Here is a 27,088-nt window from a genome sequence, read left to right on the forward strand (position 1 = left end):
GGGCACGGTGGTGGGCATCTGTAATCCCACCTACTCGGGAGGCTGAGGCAGGAGAATCGCTTGAACCCAGGATCAGAGGCTGCAGTGAGCTGAGACTGCATAACTGCACTCTAGCCTGAGTGACAGAGCAAGATTCCATCTCCAAAAAAAAAAAAACACTTTGGGAGGCTGAGGCAGGAGATCGCTTGAGCCCAGGAGTTTGAGGCAAGCCTGGGTGGGCAACATGAGACCCCATCTCTATGAAAAATAAATAATAATTTTGATTAAGAACTTTATTTTTAGGTATGTGGGCCAACACTATAAATTAGCATCCCTTGGCTGGGTGCAGTGGCGCACACCTGTAATCCCAGTACTTTGGGAGGCCGAGGTTGGCAGATCACCTGAGCTCAGGAGTTTGAGATCAGTTCGGCCAGCACGGTGAAACCCTGTCTCTACTAAAAATACAGAAATGAGCCAGGTGTGGTGGCACATGCCTGTAATCCCAGCTACTAGGGAAGCTGAGGCAGGAGAATCACTTGAACCTGGGAGGCGGAGGTTGCAGTGAACTGAGATTGTGCCAATGCACTGCAGCCGGGGTGACAGAGCAAGACTCTGTCTCAAAAAAAAAAAAAAAAAAAAAAAAGAAAAAGAAAAAGAAAAAAAGAGACATGGTCTTGCTCTGTTGCTTAGGTTGCAGTGCAGTGGCACGAACACAGCTCACTGCAGCCTCAACCTCCTGCCTCACCGACCTCAGTATCTCCAACAGCTGGGACTACAGGTGTGTGCCACCACATCCAGCTAATTTTTAAATTTTTTTATAGCAACATGGTCTCTCCACGTTGCCCAGGCTGGTCTCGTGATCTGCCCACCTTGGCCTCCCAAAGGGCTGGGATTACAGGCGCCAGCCACCACACTTGATTGCAATCAGATTTTTTAAAACTAGTGTTTCTAGTATAAAAATTTTACTATCATCTTGACATTTACACAATAAAGGCAATAGGCCAAGATTTGAAAAATAATTCTTTATGATCCTATAGGAAGTAGAAAGATCAGTCTTTAAACATACATAGCCCAGGGTCATTATCCTAAAGATTTCATTTCTTATTATTTGCAACCCCCAAATCAATATTCATGACACTTTCATAGTCATTCATGGAAATTCACAGGATGGCAAAAAATCTGAGTCACCCAATGACAGACATTCCTAGGTGAGGTCAAACAAGGCCTTTAGCTCTCACACTGTAAAAAAAGTGTCCTTTGGCCGGGCGCGGTGGCTCAAGCCTGTAATCCCAGCACTTTGGGAGGCCGAGGCGGGTGGATCACGAGGTCAGGAGATCGAGACCATCCTGGCTAACATGGTGAAACCCCGTCTCTACTAAAAATACAAAAAACTAGCCGGGCGTGGTGGCGGGCGCCTGTAGTCCCAGCTACTTGGAGGCTGAGGCAGGAGAATGGCGTGAACCTGGGAGGCGGAGCTTGCAGTGAGCCGAGATCGCGCCACTGCACTCCAGCCTGGGTGACACAGCTCGAGACTCCGTCTCAAAAAAAAAAAAAAAAAAAAAAAGTGTCCTTTATGCAGTATATTTAAGGTTATGTTTTTCACATTTTTCTTGATGATTTCGGTATTTATAATGGCTCACAAGTGTAGTGCTTAACTGCTATCTAACGCTTCTACATGCAAGGCGGCTGTGATGTGCCTTACAGAGAATATACATGTTAGGTGAGCTTTGTCCAGGCACGAGTTATATTGCTACGGGCTATGAGTTCAATGCTAACAAATCAACTATATATATTAAATGGGCGTCTTGAAGACAGAAAACACATACAATAAGGTATATATTTATCAGTTGATGAAAGTGTGACCAGCCGGGCGCAGTGGCTCACGCCTGTAATCCCAGCACTTTGGGAGGCCAAGACGGGCAGATCACAAGGTCAGGAGATCAAGACCATCCTGGCTGACACGGTGAAACCCCATCTCTGCTAAAAATACAAAAACAAAAAATTAGCCGGGTGTGGTGGCGGGCACCTTGTAGTCCCTGCTACTTGGGAGGCTGAGGCGAGAGAATGGTGTGAACCCAGGAGGCAGAGCTTGCAGTGAGCCGAGACTGCACCACTGCACTCCAGCCTGGGCGACAGAGCAAGACTCAAGTCTCAAACAAACAAACGAACAGAAAAAAGAAAGTGTGACCAGAGGCTTATAGGTACTTAACCCTGTATTTTCTATAGAAGCAATGATTTATTATTTGCCAGTTCAGTGTTTGTGGTGACTTTATAGAATATTGTAACTTGTCCAGGCGTGGTGGCTCACGCCTGTAATCCCAGCCTTTTGGGAGGCAAAGGCAGGCAGATCATGAGGTCAAGAGATCAAGACCATCTGGCCAACATGGTGAAACCGTCTCTACTACAAATACAAAAATTTGCTGGGCATGGTGGCGTGTGATTACAGTCCCAGCTACTTGGGAGGCTGAGGCAGGAGAATCACTTGAACCTGGGAGGCGGAGGTTGCAGTGAGCCAAGATCTTGCCACCGCACTCCAGCCTGGTGACAGACTGAGACTCTGTCTCAAAAAAAAAAAAAAAAAATTATAACTTACGGTGAATAAAGAGAATTAACTATTACTTTATCAGCCAGATTTGCATGGCTCACCCTATTCATATAAATGTTTTATACTCAATTGGAGAGAATACATAGAAAATAACCAATAAGTTATTTAAATATTTGTAATTAGTGGATTGGTAACATAATTTCCTTCTTAAAATATGACGCGGGTGTTATTTCTAATTTTTCTTATCAATCTTCTATTCTCCTCTTACCAAGAATAATTACTGATGTGGTCCCATCTCCAACCTCTTCATCCTGGGTCCGGCTAATTTCAATCATGGACTTGGCTGCTGGATGCTGGACTTGAATCTAAAAAGGTAGATCACTAATGAATTCACACTATTCAAAGACTTCTTAACTCATGAAGCTTGGCCCTAACTCTTGGACTTCTTGCTTCTATACGTACTTACTTTCCCTTTAATGTTTTACCATACCTTGAAAGATTAAAAATGGCACCCCAAATAGCTTAAGTAAAGCACTTTCTAAATTCTTTTTGGGAAAAAATGTATTACATGAACTCAACTATTAAAGTTTCCAGAGGACAGACCAATATCTTTTAGCTTATCTACTGGAGGCACCACTGTGGTTGAATTGTGTTCTTCAATAAGATATGTTGAAGCCAGCCGGGCACGGTGGCTCACACCTGTAATCCCAGCACTTTGGGAGGCGGAGACAGGTGGATCACCCGAGGTCAGGAGTTCGAGACCACCTGGCTAACGTGGCAAAACCCTGTCTCTACTAAAAGTATAAAAATTAGCTGGGGGTGGTGGCGCGTGCCTGTAATTCCAGCTACTCAGGAGGCTGAGGCAGGAGAATTGCTTGAACCCATGAGGCGGAGGTTGCAGTGAGCCGAGATCACACCACTGCACTTCAGCCTGGGTGGCAAGAGACTCCGTCTCAAAAAAGAAAAAAAAAAAAAGATATATTGAAGTCATAACTCCCAGAACTTGTGAATTTTACTTTATTTTAAAATAGGGTTTTTGCAGATGTAACCAAGTTAGATACGGTCATTCTGAATTAGGGCAGGCTCCAAGTCCAATCACCAGTGTCCTTGTGTAAAAGACACACAAGGGGAATAACATGAAGACTGAGGCAGAAACCAAGTTCATGCCAAGGAAAGCCAGCAACCAACAGAAGCGAGAAGAAAAGTAGGGATCTTCCCGAGACTTCAGAAGGAGCATGGCCCTGCTGACGCCTTTATTTCAGACTTCTAGCTTCATTCTATAAGATAATAAATTTGTTGTTAATAAAAATGTTGAAGCCCACCAGTTTCTGGTAATCTGTTATAGCAGCCCTAAAAAAACTAATCAGAGCCTGTATCTTAATAGGTCCCTTATGTTTATAGAACTGTCAGAAAGAAAAAAAGAAAAAAACAAAAACAAAAACAAAAACAAAACACACCTCTCGAAGAATAGCATTGCCATCGTTGGTCATCACAATGCCTCCCATTGGGTCCAAAAGCATCTAAGATGAAAGCAAAAGGTATATTTAAAGTGTCCTAGATAACAGGAAGAAAAAAATTGTAGTCTAGGAGTTTTAGGAAGAGATAAGCCTACCTTCATCATGGACTTGGGTCCCAAACACGTGCGGATGATATCTGCAATAGTCTAATGGAAAGGGAACATAAAACATGCAAGCACAAATCAGAGGACAGTGTGAGAATGTTGGAGTAATAGGGGAAAGGGGCATGAACAACTCACAGAGCCAGTGTTTTATTTTATTTTAATTTCATTTTATTTTTAGATATGGGGTCTCACTATGTTGTTCAAGCTGGTCTCAAATTCCTGGGCCCAAGTGATCCACCCACTTCGGCCTCCCAAAGTGTTAGGATTACAGGCATGAGCCACTGCACCCAGCCAGGGTCAGTGTTTTTAATGACACCCCTAAAGCATGGTTAGCAATCACTTTAGACACAGCATGCCACTTTAGATATAGCATGTGGCGGCCGGGCACGGTGGCTCAAGCCTGTAATCCCAGCACTTTGGGAGGCCGAGACAGGCGGATCACGAGGTCAGGAGATCAAGACCATCCTGGCTAACCCGGTGAAACCCCGTCTCTACTAAAAAATACAAAAAACTAGCCAGGCGAGGTGGCGGGCGCCTGTAGTCCCAGCTACTCGGGAGGCTGAGGCAGGAGAATGGCGTGAACCCGGGAGGCGGAGCTTGCAGTGAGCTGAGATCCAGCCACTGCACTCCAGCCTGGGCGACAGAGCGAGACTCCGTCTAAAGAAAAAAAAAAAAAAGATATAGCATGTGGCTAGCTCTGTTGTTTTTCTCCCCTTGGGAATGCTTTCAGGATGGATACAGAAATGACTTTTCACAAGAGTAAGGGGGAAATGGCTCCCAGAGCTTCTGTTTCCCAGCAGTCCTTATTACTAGAAGTCCACGTCTTAGTATTTCTTTCCATGACAGTGGCCTCTACACCATCCTAAATGAGATATAAGGCTACTTACTTCACTATTTCATTCAAAAGACATTTACCGAATATCTATTCAAGATCTACGGTGGGCACTAGGAATACAAAAGGGAATTAATAAAGTACTTCTGTTTAAGTAACTCAGTTTAGTATGGGAGACAAACACAAATAGAATACTATAAAACAATATACAGCAACAGAATAATGCACAATATGAGAAGATTATCAGTCCTAACTCAGAAGGGGAGGGCTTCCTTTCCCCCACCATCATCAGGAAAATGTTCTGAAAGAAGAGGTCAACTTTTCCTCTATTTGCTCACTCTATAAAGTCTAGATGCACAGGACACACAGCTATGACCAAATACCAGGGAAGATAGCTGGAGACAAACTACCATAAACACTTAAAAGATTTGTGACCTTGGCAGCATTGATGTTTCCAGATTGAACTTTTCTTCCAGATTCACGCTTTGTGTTCTGGCCTAAAATAGATAAAAACACAACAGTTAACAGCCCAGGACTGCCCCATCGTACCCAAGCTATTTATTTCCCAGTCTTTGAAAAATAAGAATGCAGGTTTCATGGTGTATCCACAGAGCAAAGCTTATCAAACTCTACAATTTAAGTAAGTGCAGTTTATTATATGTCAACCATATCTCAAAAAACTGTAAACATATGTCCCTATGGCTGTTTACTTCCTTCTGTATTTCAACCCTTGATATATTAAGAAATAACTTTGCAATCTTGGTTAATACTTATCTTCTAACCAAATATTCATATATTTACAGCGGGGATTCATAACCTGAGATCCATGAATGGGCCTTAATGGGATAGTGAACTCCCTGAGATTATGTGAGAAAATGAGAGATACTGCAATTTTTTTTTCCCCCAGAAAAAGGATCCACAGCTATTTATCTCAAAGGGCTGGTGACCCTAAGAAATGACCATTCATTGCTTTATGTAAGCAGGGAAAGAGTTTGGGGATTCACATTTTCTGCTTGGATAGGGGGATCATACTCTAACAGGTCCAACATAATTTGTGATAGTGCCCCCACAGTATACTGTTTAGAACACACTCAACAGTATGCAAGATAAATTATATAGTCACCTCATAACTGGGTGTAATAAGAAGGCCTCAGTAACCCATTTACCACCACTAAGAACTGACTACATACTTTAACTGGGAGCCTAATTGGTCACAGTCAACTAATGCCAGAGATTAATGCAGATCTGAAAGGAGCTTTGCAAATACACCACTCACCCCCAGGTCATCCCAGTGGAGACAAGCCAGTGGTTACAACCAAACCAACATAATGTTTATTTCCTTCCTCTCTCTAAATTACATTCCCTTACAATTGAAGTCTGTAAATCTTTCAATCCAGTCCCATCAAACCAAACACCCACAATGCTTAGGATTTACATCTATCTCAGGGAGCTGTAACCAAAAACCCGCATGGACCTACAATCCATCAGAAACAAGGTTTTTTGTTTGTTTGTTTGTTTGTTTTTGAGATGGAGTCTCGCTCTGTCGCCCAGGCTGGAGTGCAGTGGCGCGATCTCGGTTCACTGCAAGCTCCGCCTCCCGGGTTCACGCCATTCTCCTGCCTCAGCCTCCTGAGTAGCTGGGACTACAGGCGCCCGCCACCACGCCTGGCTAATTTTTTGTATTTTTTAGTAGAGACGGGGTTTCACTGAGTTAGCCAAGATGGTCTCAATCTCCTGACCTTGTGATCCGCCCGCCTCGGCCTCCCAAAGTGCTGGGATTACAGGCGTGAGCCACTGCGCCCAACTTGTTTTTTTTTTTCCCAAAATAGCGTTAAGTTTTATTTTATTTTTTTCCTTAAAAGTTATTTCCCAGGTACAGAGATAATGAATAAAAACTCTGAAAGGCATTCAGTATACAGAAGACGGTAAGGGAGGAGAGATGACTAGTCAGGCTCTGCAGATGAGGTACAGAAGTTACACACAGAATGGAAACATATCAAAGGAAGACAATGGAGGTGGTGCTCATTAGAAGAAATAAGGGACCAGGCGCGGTGGCTCACGTCTGTAATCCCAGCACTTTGGGAGGCTGAGGTGGGCGGATCACCTGAGCTCAGGAGTTGGAGACCAGCCTGGCCCACATGGTGAAACTCCAGTTCTACCAAAAACACAAAAATTAGTCTGGCGTGGTGGCGCGCGCCTGTACTCGCAGCTTACTCGGGAGGCTGAGGCAGGAGAAATGCTTGAACCTGGGAGGCAGAGGATGCAGCGAACAGAGATCGCGCCACTGCACCCCAGCCTGGGTGACACCGCGAGACTCTGTCTCAAAAAATAGAAAGAAAAAAAATAAGGGATCTTCCAAAGGGAAAAGATGACCAGTCGAGAAATCTGGGAAAACCCAATTGGTGAGTGGGAAAGATTACAACGCCGGGGGCACGGAGGGAACGATTACATCTATGATCAGTGAAGCAAGTACGGTTACTTCTGGAACAGGGGTTGCTGTTCAAGTGACTGTTACTGAAAATAAATGTAACGTAAAGTGACCAAGGATATTACCTATTCACCAGACCCTCTTCAAGCAGTCTGCCCACTTATTTAATTCTCACAATTCTACTAGGAAATACTATTAACTCCGTAACACAGATTGAAACATTTAAATAACCGCTACTAAGGGATGGGCCAAGGATATAAAGCTAGACCTAACCGAAAAACAAAAAACATTATTCATGCAGCTATATAGCGACAATCAGGCTAGAAAGGGTGCAGCGGCGGGGGAAGCGTGGGGACTGAGGGACAGAACGCGGAGTGGGAAGAGCTTCCCAAGACGAGCACACGTCAAGAAAAGAGGCTCGGCGAGAAAAAGGTCAGTTTGAGTTTGTGAAGAGAAGCGAATAGCTTAAGGGAAGAAAGGAAAGCGGGACACCGGGCTTCCAAAATGAAGATGATGACTGGAAGGCTCAGGGCGGGACGGAGCTGAGGCAACACAGAAAACCATGGACACAGAAGGGTGAAAAGGGAGTCCCTTTCCTGGTATCCCCAGAACTCACTGAGCACGAGTACGGGACGATGGCCCATCATGGCGGCGCGATGCAGAGCCGGGTACCCAGAGCTGGGGGAACCGGCAGAATCTTCTGGAGAGAGAGAACCAGACGGAAACCCAGAAAACGCTGCCTCCTCAGGGCTTACACCTCAACTCGCTACTCTCAAGGTAGTCACCAATCACCGCACCCATCTCATTGATCGGCACAAAAACAGACCAATTGACATCCTGAGTCCCGCCCTCTACGCAAGAACGACCAGACAAGTTAGGCAGAGAGAGCACGATGAAGGCACTGGGAGGGCACAGGCGCTTGCGCAATAGGGTGGCCGCTCCCGGCCGCGTGCAGCGCGAACGTCGGCGCAGGCGCCAAGGCTCTGGCAGTTGGCCGGCACGCCACTACGCATGTGTGTCAACTCTAGGGTTGGGTGCTGGGGTTGCGGCTTTCGGTTAACACCGCAGGTGAGGTCGTTAAAGTGTGTATTGCGACTCGGCTCCTATCCGACCGTGAAGGCTAAGAAAGGCTTGACAGTTTCCACTCTTTTGTTCTAGCCTTAGCAATAGGTGAACTAGAGAGGCGGGACTCCGGCCAGCAGATGGGGGAAGACCTGGCCGGCTTGGCCCTGGGTGAAGTGGGAGTTGTAGTCTTACAGTGCCGGACTGGGCAGTCTTTTTGCGGGCACACTGGGAGTTGTGGTTTATCGCATCTGGACTAATGGCTGTGTGTGGACTTTTCCCTTCTTAGGAAATGCTTTCAGTGAGGCTGTGAGCAGTACCGGAGGGTGATGGCATGCGTTTCCTTAAGTTATCCTATCTAAAATATTTTCCCAAGTATTTCCGCCGGGCGCTGTGGCTCACGCCTGTAATCCCAGCACTTTGAAAGGCCGAGGCGGGTGGATCACCTGAGGTCAGGAGTTCGAGACCAGCGTGGCCGATATGGTGAAACCCCGTCTCTAATAAAAATACAAAAATTAGCCGGGCGTGGTGGCGCGCGCCTATAATCCCAGCTACTCGGGGGGCTGAGGCAGGAGAATCGCTTGAACCCTGGAGACGGAGGTTGCAGTGAGCTTAGATCGCGCCACTGCACTTCAGCCTGGCGACAGAGCGAGACTTCATCTCAAAAAAAAAAAAAAAAAAGTGGTGCTTTGAGATTTTATTTCCCCACATCCATCCCTCTCCCGCTGTCCTCAGTCTTAGTTAGAGATGATGGGGAGCCAGAGTTTTAAAATTACCATTCGGGATAGGAGAAGGACTCATCATACCGTGGAAATTAAAACATGGTGAGAACACGGAAAGTAATTGCCCGTTCATCAGAGAGGTTTAAGGTTTGGCTTTGGTTAAATTACTATTTTGTCCAGAAAAAAAAAGGAAGCACTGGTATAGAAATAACTGTTTTCCAAACTAGTGAAGGAGAACAGTCACGCGTTTGGCCATGAAATAGAGTTTCCTACTTTTTCCTCCGCAGACCGGAACAGCCTGAGATCTGCTGGAGACAACTTAGGAAATTGTCATAGTGAAAATACTAGCATGGATTGTTGATCATCTGATGCTATGATTCTTTCCCAGGCACCACACCTGTTGGTGTTCAGATGGAGCAGCACACTAGTCATCCTAACAGAAAAGGTGTGTGTTGGAGGCCCTGCTTCCCCTCCCTTAAAAAGCAAGACCTCCTTTGCATTCCCCATTAAATTGGGAGCATTGCTGTATTCCCAGAACCTAGAACTGGATCTGTTAAATAGTAGATGCTCAGTAATTATTTGTTAAATGAAGGCCGGGCGCGGTGGCTCAAGCCTGTAATCCCAGCACTTTGGGAGGCCGAGGCGGGTGGATCACGAGGTCAGGAGATCGAGACCATCCTGGCTAACACGGTGAAACCCCGTCTCTACTAAAAATACAAAAAACTAGCCGGGCGTGGTGGCGGGCGCCTGTAGTCCCAGCTACTCGGAGGCTGAGGCGGGAGAATGGCGTGAACCCGGGAGGCGGAGCTTGCAGTGAGCCGAGATCGCGCCACTGCACTCCAGCCTGGGCGACACGGCGAGACTCCGTCTCAAAAAAAAAAAAATTATTTGTTAAATGAATTTATTATTCTTCCTTTGTATCTCCTCTTAATACTTAGAACAAGATTGTGTACAGGATCTTAGAAGACATGGTGTTAGCTAGAGTGAACAGATACTGAGTTATAGTGGGACAGTTCCATTGGTGGCCAGGGAAATGCCTGAGGCCTTCTGACTCCGGAGCCTATCCACTTAACTATAGGTGGAATACATTATCTGAAAGACCTACTATTCCATAGCTTGGACATAAATTTTTTTTTTTTTTTTTTTTTAATACGGAGTTTTGCTCTTGTTGTCCAGGCTGGAGTGCAGTGGCATGATCTTGGCTCACCGCAACCTCCGCCTCCCGGATTCAAGCAATTCTCCTGCCTCAGCCTCCCGAGTAGCTGGGATTACAGGCATGTGCCCCCATGCCCAGCTAATTTTGTATTTTTAGTAGAGATGGGGTTTCTCCATGTTGGTCAGGCTGGTTTCCAACTCCCGAGCTCAGGTGATCTGCCTGCTTTGGCCTCACAAAGTGCTGGGATTACAGGCGTGAGCCACCGTGCCTGGCCCCAGCTTGGACATAAATTAACTAGCTCTTTTCACAGAGTATGTAGTGCAGTGGTAAAGAGCATGACTTTGGAGTCTACAGGACCAAATTTAATTCCAGCTGCTATTTGCCAGACCCTGTTTTTTTTGTTTTTGTTTTTGTTTTTTGAGACGGAGTCTCGCTCTGTCGCCCAGGCTAGAGTGCAGTGGCCGGATCTCAGCTCACTGCCAGCTCCGCCTCCCGGGTTCATGCCATTCTCCTGCCTCAGCCTCCCGAGTAGCTGGGACTACAGGCGCCCGCCACCTCGCCAGGCTAGTTTTTTTGTTTTTTTTTTTTTTTTTAGTAGAGACGGAGTTTCACCGTGTTAGCCAGGATGGTCTCGATCTCCTGACCTTGTGATCCACCTGTCTCAGCTTCCCAAAGTGCTGGGATTACAGGCTTGAGCCACCGCGCCCAGCCTTGCCAGACCCTCTTAAGCAGTTTACCTACTTAGGATCACTGCAACCTCTGCCTCCTAGATTCAAGTGATTCTTGTGCCTCAGACACCCAAGTAGCTGGGATTACAGGTGTACGCTGCCAAGCCTGGCTAATTTTTGTATTTTTTTTTTTTTTTTTTTGAGACGGAGTCTTACTCTGTCGCCCAAGCTGGAGTGCAGTGGCCGGATCTCAGCTCACTGCAAGCTCCGCCTCCCGGGTTTAAGCCATTCTCCTGCCTCAGCCTCCCGAGTAGCTGGGACTACAGGCGCCCACCACCTCGCCCGGCTAGTTTTTTGTATTTTTTTTTAATAGAGACGGGGTTTCACTGTGTTAGCCAGGATGGTCTCGATCTCCTGACCTCGTGATCCGCCCGTCTCGGCCTCCCAAAGTGCTGGGATTACAGGCTTGAGCCACCGCGCCCGGCCAATTTTTGTATTTTTAGTACAGATGGGGTTATGCCAGGTCTTGAACTCCTGGCCTCAGGTGATCGACCCACTTTGGCCTCCCAAAGTCTTGGGATTACAGGCGTGAGCCATCGCGCCCAGCCAGTTTACCACTTATTTAATGCTCACAATTCTACTAGAAAATACTGTTAACCCCACAACAGATTGAAACATTTAAATTTACTGCTACTAAGGGATGGGCTAAGGGTATAAAGCTAGGCCTAACTAAAAAACATTACTCATTCACACATATTAACTGTGGAATCTTGAGCAAATTTCCTGACTTAAGTTTCCTCAAGTAAAATGTAGGTAAAGCTACCCACTTTATCTACATTCCTCAGGTCACATTCCCCAGTTCCACAAGACTCTCATAGCACTTACTGAAATGTAATAGTGTGTGTGCTTGATCACCTAATGACTGTCTACGCTGCAAGACTATCAGTTCCAGGAGAGTAGCGACCACATCTGTTTAGCAGACTGTGGTATCCACAATGACTCTACTTTAAGGGTCATTGTGAGAAACATATAAGAGAATGTACGTAAAGCACCTTTTATTATCATATCCTCTGTTCTGCCTCCTTTGGCCTCTCTCCACCCTCATCCTCTGTCATACGTTGTCAGAAATACAGCTCCTTTAGTATAGAGTGTATGTAAAGCAGTCTCTTTTTTTTAAATTAAAAACAATTTTTAATTTCTCATGCCACCTTGTGTAAAAATGTGTAAAGCATTCTTCAAACCTTATAACCCAGTATAAAATGCATTCTCGGCCGGGCACGGTGGCTCACGCCTGTAATCCCAGCACTTTGGAAGGCTGAGGCGGGCGGATCACGAGGTCAGGAAATCGAGACCATCCTGGCTAACACGGTGAAACCCCGTTTCTACTAAAAATACAAAAAATTAGCCGGGCGTTGTGGCGGGCACCTGTAGTCCCAGCTACTCAGGAGGCTGAGGCAGGAGAATGGCATGAACCTGGGAGGCGGAGCTTGCAGTGAGTCAAGATCACACCACTGCACTCCACCCTGGGCGACAGAGCAAGACTCTGTCTCCAAAAAACACAAAATGCATTCTCATATGTCTAGGAAGGACTCAAATTATTTTGAAGTGCATTTGCATAGGAATTAACATATTTTGCATGGAAATTAACACATTATTGAGAAGAATCTTGAGACCTGAGTTTCAGCTTCTGTCTCCTTACCACATTCTGTACAAACCATCAAATGAGCTGATGACTCTGGAGCAGGAGGGAAAAGAAGATGGATGACCTACCGGTAGAGCTTGGAAAGTCCACAAACCCAGTAACCCAGTGCAAAAGAAAAATAGCAAAACCAATAAAATATATTTTCCTCACCAAGAGTGACTGACAGAGAACAGATTTCAGTTTTCATAGGCTCAGTGACCTTCCAGACAGAAAGCATCTCACCCTGGCACCCACATATAAGCACTTCTTCCTCTTACCAGGCCATTCCTTCTGTTGCCCTCTGAGTAAAGAACAAGAATAAGACATCTTTCTTCATACAACCTACTTTTCACACTTCTGCCACCAGGCTTGTTTTTTATGAAGAGGCCCTTCTTTATCCTTCAGATCCCAGCTGAGATATCACTTCCTCAGGACATGTTTTCCAGCTCTACAGACTAGGTCAGTTGCTTTCATAGCACTTACTGAAGTGTAATAGTGTGTGTGCTTGATCACCTAATGACTGTCTGCACAGCAAGACTGTCAGTTCCAGCAGAGTAGTGACCACTTCTGTTTAGCAAACTGTGGTATCCAGTATCCTGACACATAGCAGGCACTTAGCTGTCTCTTATGTGTGTGAATGAAAATGAATTGTTTTTCCGTCCTTTCTTGATTTCATTATAACAGTGAATTATTGTCTCCCTACTGTCTTGCCTTTTTAACTCTTACCTAGTTCCAGCTGTCTGACTTTCCATCCATTGCCCTTGTCTACTTTGCCACTTCCTTTTCATCTTCTAGACTCTTGAGGAGGAGTTCTTTGAAGGTTCAGTTTTTCTCTCTCTGTTTTTTAGCTTGGAGAGCTAATGTATTTTTGCAGCTTCTTTATCCTCTTTTTGGGGCTGGCCTGGCAGTTTGACCTTTCACTTGAGCTCCGGTGCCAGCTCTCTGGCTGTTTTTCTAGGCACTTCTATTGGCATTTCCTACTCTCACCTCAGATTCAATATGTCCAGATGTGATTATGTTAATATGAGAGTTGAGTTGTACTCAAACTTCTTTAAGTCAAAAAGGCAATTCAGGGGTTGTGCAGTTGGGAGAGATGCTGAAGTAGCTCACAGAATAATGGGAAGAAGAGTGGCAAAAACCAGGGCCTCAGGGACTAAAACTGGAGATTCAGTGCCTCTTGGTGTCTGTGTATCCATCTATCTCCTATGCTTTTTCTTGTCTCTGATCTCTTGCTTTTATCCACTTCTCATGGTGTAGTAGCCGTATAGCTTTCACTGGGCCCAACCATACATTTTCTCAGAATAGGAGATCAGAAGAAAGTAAATTTCTTAGATACGGAATCCATATATTGATCCCAGGGAATGACTCTGGCCCAACTTACCTCATGTGCCTACTCCCTTGGCTCAGTCACAGTTGCCAAGGGGAATGGGAATACCATGATTGGCCTGTATTGGGTCACAGGCCAATCCTTGTTAGGGAGAGGGGCTTGATTGTGGTCTTACCAGTATAGCCTGGCTTCTCAAGCTTTTTGTTGTTGTTGTTTTGTTTTTTTTGAGAAGGAATTTCACTCTTGTTGCCCAGGCTGGAGTGCAGTGGCGTCTTGGCTCGCTGCAATCTCTCCCTCCTGAGTTCAAGCGATTCTCCTGCCTCAGCCTCCCAAGTAGCTGGGATTATAGGCACCCACCACCACGCCTGGCTAATTTTGTATTTTTAGGAGAGATGGAGTTTTACCATGTTGGTCAGGCTACTTTTTGAACTCCTGACCTCAGCTGATCTGCCCACCTCGGCCTCCCAAAGTGCTGGGATTACAAGCATGAGCCACCGTGCCCAGCCACTTCAAGTTTTTAAGATTTAGTGAATATCCTCTACCAGAAGGCAGATAGAGTTCTCTCACTACTCATATTGATCTCTTCTCCCTTGTAAAAAACATTCACCTTGGCCGGGCGCAGTGGCTCACGCCTGTAATCCCCCAGCACTTTGGGAGGCCGAGACGGGCGGATCACGAGGTCAAGAGATCGAGACCATCCTGGTTAACACGGTGAAACCCTGTCTCTACTAAAAATACAAAAAAATTAGCCAGGCATGGTGGCGGGCGCCTGTAGTCCCAGCTACTTGGGAGGCTGAGGCAGGAGAATGGCATGAACCCGAGGCGGAGCTTGCAGTGAGCCGAGATTGTGCCACTGAACTCCAGCCTGGGCGACAGAGCAAGACTCCATCTCAAAAAAAAAACAAAAAAACAAAAAAAAATTCACCTTTACATGTAATCACATAGTATAACTAACAGATAAAAGGCTTTTATTTTCACCCCAGACTGTCAGACTCATTGTTTATGTCCTCGTCTTGTTAGATCACTGTTTCACCTGCGGTTTGTCTTCCTAACTAGATAATAAGCATTTAAGAAACCACGTCTTAACATATCTCATGTACTCGCTAGGATTTAGTATAGTCACAAACATGTAGTGTGTATCAGTAAGAACTTGTAAACAAATTAGATTTTAGCTTATCCCACTCCTGCTTGGTTTCTCTTAATCCTATTATGATTTCCTTTTTGTCGTATGTGTCTTTCTGATATGTAACATATTCAAGGCAGGGCCTGGGCACCTGCTTTCATGGACCAGGTGCAGGGATCTAATTAGAATGGCTGTCCCTTGTTGGAATGAGCTCTGATTTAGTTACCTCTGATTTAGTTCCAGCCAAAGAGGAAGCTAATGCTGTGCCTCTTTGTAGAGCAAAACCCTCCCCCAGCTATATTAATCTTCAAGCAAGTTCCCCACCAGCCACTTTTCTGAACATCCAGACAACAAAGCTGCCCTCAGGTAAGTATGTAGGGAGGGTTTTCCAATGGACTCAGCAGGGGGAGGGGTTGCATGGAGGAGGTGGCTTGAGCTGTCACCTATTGATCAAGAGCCAAATCTATGTTAGGCATCTATAGATTTTTCCATGGTAGCTTGTTGATTATTTAGTTTCATTGATTTATTTATTATTTTTTTTTTTTTGAGACGGAGTCTCGCTCTGTTGCCCGGGCTGGAGTGCAGTGGCCGGATCTCAGCTCACTGCAAGCTCCGCCTCCCGGGTTTACGCCATTCTCCTGCCTCAGCCTCCCAAGTAACTGGGACTACAGGCGCCCGCCACCTCGCCCGGCTAGTTTTTTGTATTTTTTAGTAGAGACGGGGTTTCACCGGGTTAGCCAGGATGGTCTCGATCTCCTGACCTCGTGATCCGCCCGTCTCGGCCTCCCAAAGTGCTGGGATTACAGGCTTGAGCCACCGCGCCCGGCAAGTTTCATTGATTTCATTATCATCCCAGTTCTACCAACTTGTATTGTTTCCTTGCTTGTTAGCACCTTTGCTAGACTAGGCAGGAGTGAAGTGAACCCCTCATTGCTTACTGGTAATTTTAGTTAAAAGATGGCCAGGTTTACCCCTGTTCACTTGGTAAGGTAAAATTTTAAAAAACGGTGGCCAGAGAAGGAAACTATTAGCTCAGTCTCAGGTTCTTTGAATTTTCATCATTCATCTTCCCCTGGGGAGGTCAGTGGGTATTTGGCATAGCTATGGGGAACCAAACAGGGCACTAACTAGATAGTCATAACCCCTGTTTTTGAGGACCTCAGAGTCCAACAAAGAAGTCAAGACTGATAAAAATACAAACAGCAGATAATATAATTACCAAAGTTAACTGGCTGTGTATAGTGTAGTTTAAAATATTAGAAAAAGTAGCTGGGCACAATGGCTCACGCCTGTAATCCCAGCACTTTGGGAGGCCGAGGCAGGTGGATTGCCTGAGGTCAGGAGTTCGAGACCAGCCTGACCGACATGGTGAAACCTCATCTCTACTAAAAATACAAAAATTAGCCGGGTGTGGTGGCAGATGCCTGAAATCTCAGTTACTCGGGAGGCTGAGGCAGGAGAATCGCTTGAACCCGGGAGGCGGAGGTTGCAGTGAGGCAAGACTGGGCCATTGTACTCCTGCCTGGGCAACAAGAGTGAAACTCCGTCTCAGAAAAAAAAAAAAAAGAATGGACTGGCGGGGCGTGGTGGCTCATGCCTGTAATCCCAGCACTTTGGGAGGCCGAGGCGGGCAGATCACCTGAGGTCAGGAGTTTGAGACCAGCCTCACCAACATGGCGAAACCCCGTCTCTACTAAAAATACAAAAATTAGCTGGGCATGGTGGCACCTGCCTGTAATCCCAGCTACTTGGGAGACTGAGGCAGGAGAATTGCTTGAACCGGGAGGTAGAAGTTGCAGTGAGCTGGGATTGTGCTGCTGCACTACAGCCTGGGAGATGGAGCAAGGCTCCATTGAAAAAAAAAAAAAAAAGAAAAGAAAAAGAAAATTATTAGAAAAAGAATGGACTGGCCAGGTGCAGTGGCTCACGCTTGTAATACCAGCACTTTGGAAGGCCAGGGCGGGCAGATCACCTGAGGTCAGGAGTTCAAGACCAGCGTGTGCAACATGGTGAAACCTCATCTCTACTAATGATACAAAAATTAGCCGGACATGGTGGCACATGCCTATAATCCCAGCTACTCAGGAAGTTGAGGCAGGAGAATTGCTTGAACCCAGGAGGTGAGGTTGCAGTGAGCCGAGGTCGTACCATTGTACTCCAGCCTGGGTGACAAGTGAAACTCCGTCTCCAAAAAAAAAAAAAAAGAATGGACCGATGCAGCAAGAATGATTGAAGTTAGGGAACTTCAGGTCAGTGAGACACTATGTCAGGTAACAGAGTCAGGTAACAGAGGAGGCTGAGGTATCCCATGAGCTCTAGGGAAGTTAGGACTCCCTCCCAGACCATTTCATTAACTTATCAAATATTTGTTATACGCCGGGCATTTTTCTAGGTGCTGGGTTAAAGTAGTGAATCAATCAGATAAAAATCCTTGCCTTCCTGGAGCTTACATTCTAGAAGAGGAACTTAGACAAAAATTAAGTAATTATAAAATATGCAATATGACCATAAATATTATAGGAAAAGTAAAACAAGGGAGAGAGGTATAAGTTCCAATGACTGATTTCAAATTAAAATAGGATAGCCAGGTATGCCTCACTGGGAGGTGACAGCTGGGCAAAGGTATGTCTGGGGTGGGTTGTGCCTGGAAAGATTGGAGAGGTCATTTTATTAGGGTCCTTCTAACCTCAGTACAATTACCAAATCTCTCTCCTTTGTTTCCTTGCACCTCCATTGCTTTTCCTTCTGGAGTTGATCACAAGCCCAAGGAATGCCTAGGACTCCTGGAATGTATGTATGCCAACCTCCAGCTTCAGACCCAGCTCGCCCAACAACAGATGGCTATTTTGGAACATTTACAGGCATCCGTGACACAACTGGCTCCTGGGAGGGGAAGCAATAACTTTTCTCTCCCAGCCTTATCTCCTAATCCATTGTTAAATCACCTGCCCCAATTCAGTAAATGAATTGTGAAACAAAGTTATTGTGTTTTTTTCCTCTGTCTTCCCAGTAAACCCTTGTTGGAATCTGGGTATATGTATTCTACATATGGTTAATTTGTTCACAGGTTCATAATAAGTGCTCATTGAGTTCAAAGCATTGTACAAAGGAGTTTGGGGGAATTACTGTCTAACGAGGCAGACAATTCACTGCAAAATGTAGTGGTATTCTGAAAGGGGATGGAGGTTAAGAAATAACATTGGAGGTTACTAGGATATAACTGGACCAATTTTAGAATCTTGCTGGAGAATGTGGCTTTATGATGCCACTTGAAGAAGGGAGGGGTTGGGTGGCATGGACAGATGAAGTCAGGTAGGTCCATATCAGTTGGGAAGCTTGGACAAAAACCTAGAGGTAGATGTATTAGTCAATTCTTGCATTGCTATAAATAAATACCTAAAGTTGGGTGATTTGTAGAGAAAATATGTTCATTTTGGCTCATGGTTTGGTTCTGTAGGCTGTGTGTGCCACATCTGCTTCTGATGAGAGCCTCAGGGAGCTTTGCATCAGGCAAAGATGAACAGCATGTCACATAGCACAAGAGAGGGAGCAAGAGAGTAAGTGAGAAAGAGAAGTACCACACACTTTTAACCAAGCAGATCTTATGTGAACTTAGAGTAAGAACTCACTCATCACCAAGGGGATGGTGCTAAGACATTCATGAGGGATCCATCCCTATGATCCAAACACCTCCCACCAGGCCCCACCTCTAACACTGGAGATTACGTTTCAATATGAGATTTGGTGGGGACAAATATCCAAACCATATCAGTAGGAGAATAAGTCATCGTAAATAAGGGGAAGAGTTTTTTCCCCCAGAATATAGAGTGTGAAGTAGAATGTAAAGGAGCTGAGGCAAGTCAGCTTTTCCGGCAGAATTATTCTGATGGCAGCTTTTAGAAGGTCTGGAGAGTGGCTGGGTGCAGTGGCTTACACTTGTATTCCCAGCACTTTGGGAGGCTGAGGCAGGCAGATCACTTGAGGTCAGGAGTTACAGACAAGCCTGGCCAACATAGTGAAACCCTGTCTCTACTAAAAAATACAAAAATTATCCAAGCGTAGTGGCACGCGTTTGTAATCCCAGCTACTCTGGGGGCTAAGGACTAAGGCAGGAAAATCGCTTGAACCCAGGAGGTGGAGGCTGCAGTGAACAGAGATTGTGCCACTGCACAACAGAGTGAGACTCCCTGTCAAAAAAAAAAAAAAAAAAAAAAAAAAAAAAAAAGTCTGGAAAGCCATTGTCAGCATCCAGGTTGCGATGAGACACACATAAGATAGTAGAAACACTATGGGCAAAACATTTTGATGTGGAGGGAGAATGAAAGTTGAAAGGACTGATGCTACCCAACTTCAAGACTTAATATAAAGCTACACTAATCAAGGCAGTGTGATACTGATGGAAGAATAGACATATACCAATGGAACAGAATACACAGCTCTTGAAAAAATTCACACAAATATAGACAACTGATCTTTGACAAAGGAGCAAAGACAATCCAAAGGAGAAGGGATAGTCTTTTCAACAAATAGTATTGGAACAATTAGACATCACATGCAAAAAAATTAGACCCTGCCAAAAAGTCATGCTCACTGAAAAGGCCTTCAAACAGTGATTAACTTGGTAGCAACAATACCCCTAGCACACAGATTATAGTCTCTAAATACCACTTTTTTCAAGAAATGAAGGAAGGATCCTGAAGAAATGACTGTTTTCAGGTCTCAGGCAGGAAAAAAAAATACAAGATAAGCCTAGAATATCTTACCCTATTTGGTAAAAAGAGGCTATCAAATCTTGCTAGAATTGTGGGGGGAAAAAAAACACACCCTCGGGAGCCAGTCTGATTAGAGACATACTTTAAATATAAAAACATTTAGGTGAAAGTAAATGGATGGAAAAAGATACAGTAGGCCACGGGTAATCAGAGGATGACTGGAATGGCTATATTAATATCAGAGAACATAGAGCAAACTTTAAGACAAACTGTACTGTCACAAATAGAGACATTTCATAATGATAAAAAGGTTAGAATAAACTTACATTCATGCAATTGAACACTACTTAGCAATAAAATAGAACAAAGGACTCATAAATGCAACAGTATGAAAGTATCTCAAAAACATTACATTGAGTAAAAGGAGTCTTACACAAAAGAATACACATTGACCGGGCACAAATTGGCCAGGCACGGTGGCTCATGCCTGTAATCCCAGCCCTTTGGGAGGCCGAGGCGGGTGGATCACCTGAGGTCAGGAGTTCAAGACCAGCCTGGCTAACATGGTGAAACTCTGTCTCTACTAAAAATACAAAAATTAGCTGGGCATGGTGGCAGGCACCTGTAATCCCAGCTACGTGGGAGGCTGAGGCAAGAGAATTGCTTGAACCCGGGAGGCAGAGGTTGCAGTGAGCCGAGATTGTGCCATCGCACACCAGCCTGGGGGACAAGAGCGAGACTTCATCTCAAAAAAAAAAAGAATACACATCGTACCATTCCATTTATTTGAAGTTCTAGTACAGGCAATATTAATATATCGTAGATAAAACTAAAAACAGTGGTGGCCATTGTGGGAGGAGTGGGAATAGGGATTGACAGAAGGGGCATAGGAAACTATAGGTTGATGGTTTTATATTTTGATACAGTGGCTTGGGTTATACAGGTTTATGCATTTATTAAAATTCATCAAACGGTACCCTTAAGATTTGTGCGTTTCACTGGATATACACTTTTTTTTGAGACAAGGTCTCTGTCGCCCAGGCTGGAGCGCAGTGGTGCAATCTCCACTCACTTCTACGTCTGCCTCCCGGGTTCAAGCAATTCTCATGCCTCAGCCACCTGAGTAGCTGGGATTACAGGTGCCCTCCACCATGCCTGGCTAATTTTTGTATTTTCAGTAGAGACGGAGTTTTGCCATGTTGGCTAGGCTAGTCTTGAACTCCTACACTCATGTGATCCGCCTGCTTCAGCCTCCCAAAGTGTTGGGATTACAGGTGTGAGCCACTGCGCCAGGCCTACTGGATATAAATTTTACCTTAAAAAACTGTAAACAGGCCGGGCGCGGTGGCTCAAGCCTGTAATCCCAGCACTTTGGGAGGCCGAGACGGGCGGATCACAAGGTCAGGAGATCGAGACCATCCTGGCTAACACGGCGAAACCCCATCTCTACTAAAAACACAAAAAAAATTTAGCCGGGCAAGGTGGCAGCGCCTGTGGTCCCAGCTACTTGGGAGGCTGAGGCAGGAGAATGGCGGGAACCCGGGAGGCGGAGCTTGCAGTGAGCTGAGATCTGGCCACTGCACTCCAGCCTGGGCGACAGAGCGAGACTCCGTCTCAAAAAAAAAAAAAAAAAAAAAACTGTAAACAAATACTGAACTGTACTTAATGCTACTCATACAGAAGGTCTTAGGGGTGAAGTATACTGACATCTGCAATTCACTCTGAAATGCATACAAAAATAAAATGGATAGTTATGTAAAAAAGCAAGTAGAATAAAATGTTACCCAGGGGTTCTGGTGAGTGTGCTTTAGGTTTCCTACCCCTCTGGGTCCATGATTCTCCTGCCAGGAGTCACCCAGCTATCAGCCTAGCCTCAGGAGGGCCAGCCCCCTCCCAGGGCAGCAGGTCTGGGTGAGAAGGCTCTTCCTGTACCTGGACCTGGGTTTGACTCCCACATCTTTCTCCAAGCCCTTAGTGAGCCAATTTCGTAGGAAAGACAGGGACCAATTTTGCTCCCCCTCCCATCCTAGGCCCCTCTTCTCCGGATCAAGCAGCCCAGTTCCTTTAACACCCTCCTGCAGTTTTCATCCAAACCTGCCTGTTTATTGCCCATCTCAGATGCAGCACTGCTAACTGAGTCCAGAGATCCAGGTGTGTTCAGAGTCTGGGAGAAATGGAATTTGGAAGGGGAGATTCAGGAAGCTGGCAGGGGTTCTCCAGGCATGCTCCAGGGAGCATCCTCCCCAAGACATCCTGTTGGGTCCTGCTCCAACACCTAGCCCATCTCTTCCCTTCCTGGAAACATGATCTGGGATTTTTCTTTCTTCTTTTCTCTTTTTTTTTTTTCTTTTTGAAACAGAGTTTTGCTCTTGTTGCCTGGGCTGAAGTGCAATGGCACGATCTCAGCTCACTGCAAACTCCACCTCCCAGTTTCAAGCGATTCTCCTACCTCAGCCTCTAGAGTAGCTGAGATAACAGGCATGGGCCACCACACCCAGCTAATTTTTACATTTTTAGTAGAGATGGGGTTTCACCATGTTGGCCAGGCCGGTCTTGAACTCCTGACCTCATGATCCGTCCACCTCAGCCTCCCAAAGTGGTGGGATTACAAGCGTGAGCCACCGCACCCTGCCAGATTTTTCATCTTCTAACATTTGCGAACCACTTGGTAGGAGTTTGGTGTAAAGTCAAATTACCAGTTTCAAGTAGTAACACATTTTAAAACAATTCAATTTTTTTTTTTTTGAGACAGATGCCCGGGTTCACGCCATTCACCTGCCTCAGCCTCCTGAGCAGCTGGGACTACAGGCGCCTGCCACCATACCCGGCTAATTTTTTTGTATTTTTAGTAGGGCCGGGGTTTCACCATGTTAGCCAGGATGGTCTTGATCTCCTGACCTCGTGATCCACCTGCCTCGGCCTCCCAAGGTGCTGGGATTACAGGCGTGAGCCACCACGCCCCGCCTAAAACAATACAATTTTTTAAAAGTTTCACACTAGTGAAAAGAAATCAGTGTTTTTCCCCCCATTCTTGACAGTTTTTTTTTTCCATTGCTGTATAACCAGTGCACAGAACAGTGCCTGTCACATAGCTGTCACTCTTAAGTATTTGCTACCTATTTGACTAACAAAATTAAATACATACATATTTGAGACAGTGTCTCACTCTGTCACCCAGGCTGGAGTGCAGTGGTGCGTTCATAGCTCAGTTCAGCCTCAGTCTCCTGGGCTCATATGATCCTCCAGCCTCAGCCTCCCGAGTAGCTGGGACTAAAGGCACGCGCCACTATGCTCGGCTAATTTTTTTCATTTTTTTACAGACAGGATCTCCCTATGTTTCCCAGGCTGGTCTTAAACTCTTGGCCTCAAGTGATCCTCCCAACTTGGTCTCCCACAGTGTGGGGTTACAGGCAAGAGCCGCCTTGCTTGCCCAAAATTAAATATTTAAATAGATAAATACTTATTGAATGGATAAGTGGGAAGGATAATATTGTTTACAAATAAATCCGGCTGAGAAGAAAGGGAGGCTAAGAGGAAACAGCCAGCCAGGGAGCACAGCCCAGTCAAGGCAGTGGGGGGCATCCCTTCCCCTCGGCCACCAGTGGTGTTGGAGAGGGAGGACGTACCCTTCCCTGCCCTGCTCCCTCCTCCAGCTCACAGGCTGTGGGCTAGCTGCAGCCGTTGGTCCCTGCTCTCTATACCTGAATGAACTATTTGGCTGAAAGCCTAGGGTGAGGTGTTTGGCCGACAGAGAGTAGGGCGTGGACTTCGCTCCGCCGCTAGGTGGCGGGCTGGCTCAGGACTAGTGAGCCCGGCAGTGAGAGCCGGAGGGGGAGGAGCCCAGCAGGGAAGGGCAGGGGAGGACCCTGGCGGGGGAGGGAATCTGCGTAGGACCCCCAGCAACGTTGGGGGACGCTGCCCTTGGGTGGAGTCAAGGCTGCGACTTCGTTCAAGGAGATACTTCATTCAGGAATTGGGAATAGGGACCATGCTATGCCCAGTATGAGGGGCAGGGGTGAGGGGGTGTCACCTCAAGGCACCCCCCGTCCAGAGAAAGGGGTGGAAGTATAAATCCCAGTGGGGTGCCCTGTGCTCTAATTCGGGGGGAAAATGCAGCAAGGAGTCCAAAGACAGGGGTCGTTTCCTAAATGAATCACATTTGAGGTGCGCCTTGCAGGCGGAGTTCTGTTTTAGCAGAAGCAGCATGTGGGTAACAGCCTGAACAAGTGCAGAGCCTGGAAAATGACTCTTTCAACCTGGAGGGAGGAACAGGCTGCGTTGGGGAGGGGTCTTCTCAGTTCCCCGCTGGAGATGGGCCTGCCTGCTTCTGTCCGAAGGGGTTTGGTGGCTGGAGGGGGTGAGGTCTTGGGGAGTGTGGGGTTGTGTGTGGTGTATGTGAATTGCAAAGACGAGTGGAGGCTGACCGAGGCTTCCAGCGACACCTTGACCACGGGCTGGCTCTCCAGCATCTGTAGGAATCAGAGGGAGAAGGGATGTTCTAAAATGATCATGGAGGGCCGGGCGTGGTGGTTCACGCCTGTAATCACAGCACTTTGGGAGGCCAAGGCAGATGTATCACTCGAGGTCAGGAGTTCGAGACCAGCCTGGCCAACATGGGTAAACGACGTCTCTACTAAAAATGAAAAAAAAAAAAAGGCTGGGTATGGTAGTGGGCACCTGTAATCCCAGCTACTTGGGAAGCTGAGGCAGGAGAATGGCTTGAATCTGGGAGGTGGAGGTTGCAATGAGCCGAGTTCATGCCATTGCACTCCAGCCTGGGTGACAGAGCAAGACACAGTCTCTAAATAAATAAATAAGTAAAATGATCATGGAAGAACTGGGGACCTGATGGTGTGGTTCTGCACCCCCCACCAGTTGCTTCATTCATGCATGCATTCTACAGATACTCCCTGAGCACCTACTTCCATCTGGCATTGTGCTGGGCACTAGATAGAGGTCAATGAGACAGGGCCCTTGCCCTTGAGGGGTTCAGAGTCTACCCAAAAAGGTACATAAACAATTCATTACAATACTACGTAATAATAAAGTGATAATAGCTCTGTTCATTGTTTATTCTGTCCTGGGTACTGGATACACAGCATCTTAGAATCACAACCACCTGGTCAACCTCATAGTGGCATCCCCATTTTAATAAACAGAGATTGAGGCCCAGAGAGGTTAAGTAATTAGTTCAAGGTCATCCAGTTTGTTTGAGCAGAAGCAAGATTGATATCCAAGTCTTTTTGACTCTAAAACTGTGCTCTTTCCACTGTACCATAAGCTCCTACTTAAGGAGTCTATACCCAGAGAAGGGGCACAGGAGTTGGTGTTGGGGGAAGGTTCCCCAAGGTGGGCAGGAGACTTAGAGAATGAGTTGGAGGCAGGTGGAAAAAGGGGTTGCTAAGCCAAGGGAAAGACATCAGAGGCCAAGTGCCCTGTGTTTCAGGAAGAGTGAAAACGTCACCTGTCCAGGGCTGGGCTGGACCCTCAGCCCTTCCATCTGGTGGTCTCCATGACAACAGGCTCACCCAAGTCTTTTGAAGTGCATTTTCCTGGAATTGGCACAGCAGAGGCATGGCCCATCTCTTTTTCTCTGAAAGGTGAGCTGGCTGTTTCCCAGGCTTCCCCCTCTCCCAGATTGCTCACTCTCCACTCAGGCTGTCTCTTCTCCCAAGAGCAGCAAGTGGCTAACTTATCTTTGCAATTTCTTTCTGTTTGGAAGTTACTTTCCTCTTTAGCGGCTGGTATGCATGCTTCAAGAAACAGAAATATTTTCTGAGTATTTTCAGTTGCACTGCATCTTCCTATATGGTATGTTATAAGGATCCTTTAAGATTAGGAGAAGCTGTGGGAGATTTAAGCCATTGCTACTTTACTCCCAAATTCATCACTAGGATTTAAAGATTTTAAGCTCATAACTCATGTTGCCATATGTGAACTGCTCAGAAAATGTTTTCCTAGAGCACTTCTGCAGAGCCATCTTTATTACTCTCATCTGTTTGGTAAGTAGGTTTGTGAACAATAGTTTTGATAAATTCTACCAGCATTTTTACCAGTTCAAAAGCACTTTTTTTTTTTTTTTTTTGAGACAGGGTCTTGATGCATCACCCAGGTTGGAGTGCCATCATCGTGCAACCACAGCTCACTGCAGCCTAGACTTCCCAGCTCAATTGGGATCCCCCTCTTTTCCTGTCCCTCTCTCTCTACTTGCTTTCAAGCTGCCCTCACCCAGAACATGACTAAATGCCAGCTCCACACTGATGATGCCCACATTTCCACATTTCTTTTCTTTTCTTTCTTTCTTTCTTTTTTTTTCCAGGCACAGTCTTGCTCTGTTGCCCAGGCTGGAGTGCAGTGGCGTGATCTCAGCTCACTGCAACCTCTGCCTCCCAAGTTTGAGCGATCCTCCTGCCTCAGCCCCACTAGTAGCTGGGATTACAGGCACGTGCCACCATGCCCGGCTAATTTTTGTAGTTTTAGTAGAGACGGGGTTTCACCATGTTGGCCAGGCTGGTCTTGAACTCCTGACCTCAGGTGATCCACCCACCTCAGCCTCCCAAAGTGCTGGGATTACAGGCTTGAGCCACAGTGCTAGGCTTTGACGACGCCCACATTTCTGTCCCTACCCTGGACCTCTTTCCTGAACTCTGGGCTCATGTATCTGATGCCTCCTGACATCTCAGATGGAACACCCGATGGCTCCCAGACCTGCTCTTCTCTCAGTGCTCCCCAGCTTGGCACACGGTACCACCATTCTACCAGTGGCTCAGGCCAAACACCTGGGTACCATCTTTGACTCCTCTGATAGTTAGCTTGGGCTGCCATAAAAAAGTACAGTCATGCTTTGTTTAATGATGAGGATACAGTCTGAGAAATGTGTCATTAGGCAATTTCGTTGTGTGAACATCATAGAGTGTACTTACACAAACCTAGATGGCATGGCCTACTACACACTTGGCTGTATGGTATAGCCTGTTGCTCCTGGGCTACAAACCTGTACAGCATGTTACTGTACCTAATACTGTAGGCAATTGTAACACAGTGGTATTTGTGTATCTAAGTGTATCTAAACATAGAAAAGACACAATAACAATATAATATAAAAGATAAAAAATGGCACACCTGCAGGGTGCTGTGGCTTACGTCTGTAATCTCAGCATTTTGGGAGGCCGAGGTGGGCAGATTGTTTGAAGCCAGGAGTTTGAGACCATCCTGGGCAACATGGCGAAACC

At 46.1% G+C, this 27,088-nt stretch overlaps 2 protein-coding genes across 14 annotated transcripts in view; one reads left to right on the plus strand and one right to left on the minus strand.

Annotated features, from left to right (window-relative positions):
* Positions 1–8,331, minus strand: part of CCT3 (chaperonin containing TCP1 subunit 3) — a 28,470-nt gene extending 20,139 nt beyond the window's left edge. Inside the window, exons 1-5 of one of the 3 annotated variants that reach the window (XM_025369112.1) lie at positions 8,022–8,331; positions 5,413–5,474; positions 4,137–4,187; positions 3,982–4,044; positions 2,793–2,889 (exon numbers count right to left, since the gene is read on the minus strand). In XM_025369112.1, the coding sequence (XP_025224897.1) occupies positions 2,793–2,889; positions 3,982–4,044; positions 4,137–4,187; positions 5,413–5,474; positions 8,022–8,052 (304 nt within the window). In that variant the 5' untranslated portion in view covers positions 8,053–8,331. The remainder of the gene's footprint in view (positions 1–2,792; positions 2,890–3,981; positions 4,045–4,136; positions 4,188–5,412; positions 5,475–8,021) is intronic. The other 2 variants (XM_025369128.1, XM_025369120.1) reach the window with 2 other exon arrangements.
* TSACC (TSSK6 activating cochaperone) lies at positions 7,207–18,123 on the plus strand. 11 transcript variants are annotated; one of them, XM_025369303.1, is made up of 4 exons: positions 7,207–7,442; positions 9,477–9,634; positions 15,382–15,510; positions 17,896–18,123. In XM_025369303.1, the coding sequence occupies exons 2-4, from the start codon at positions 9,601–9,603 to the stop codon at positions 18,108–18,110; spliced, it is 378 nt and encodes a 125-aa protein (XP_025225088.1). In that variant the 5' UTR covers positions 7,207–7,442; positions 9,477–9,600; the 3' UTR covers positions 18,111–18,123. The 11 variants fall into 11 exon arrangements, with proteins under 11 accessions (XP_025225088.1, XP_025225050.1, XP_025225106.1 ...); XM_025369265.1 differs by lacking the exon at positions 7,207–7,442 and adding an exon at positions 8,308–8,473; XM_025369321.1 differs by lacking the exon at positions 7,207–7,442 and adding an exon at positions 8,308–8,473 and having other exon boundaries at positions 17,907–18,123.
* The last annotated feature ends 8,965 nt before the right edge of the window (positions 18,124–27,088 follow it).

Source organism: Theropithecus gelada, chromosome 1 (genome assembly GCF_003255815.1).
Source record: "Theropithecus gelada isolate Dixy chromosome 1, Tgel_1.0, whole genome shotgun sequence".
Taxonomy (NCBI): Eukaryota; Metazoa; Chordata; class Mammalia; order Primates; family Cercopithecidae; genus Theropithecus; species Theropithecus gelada.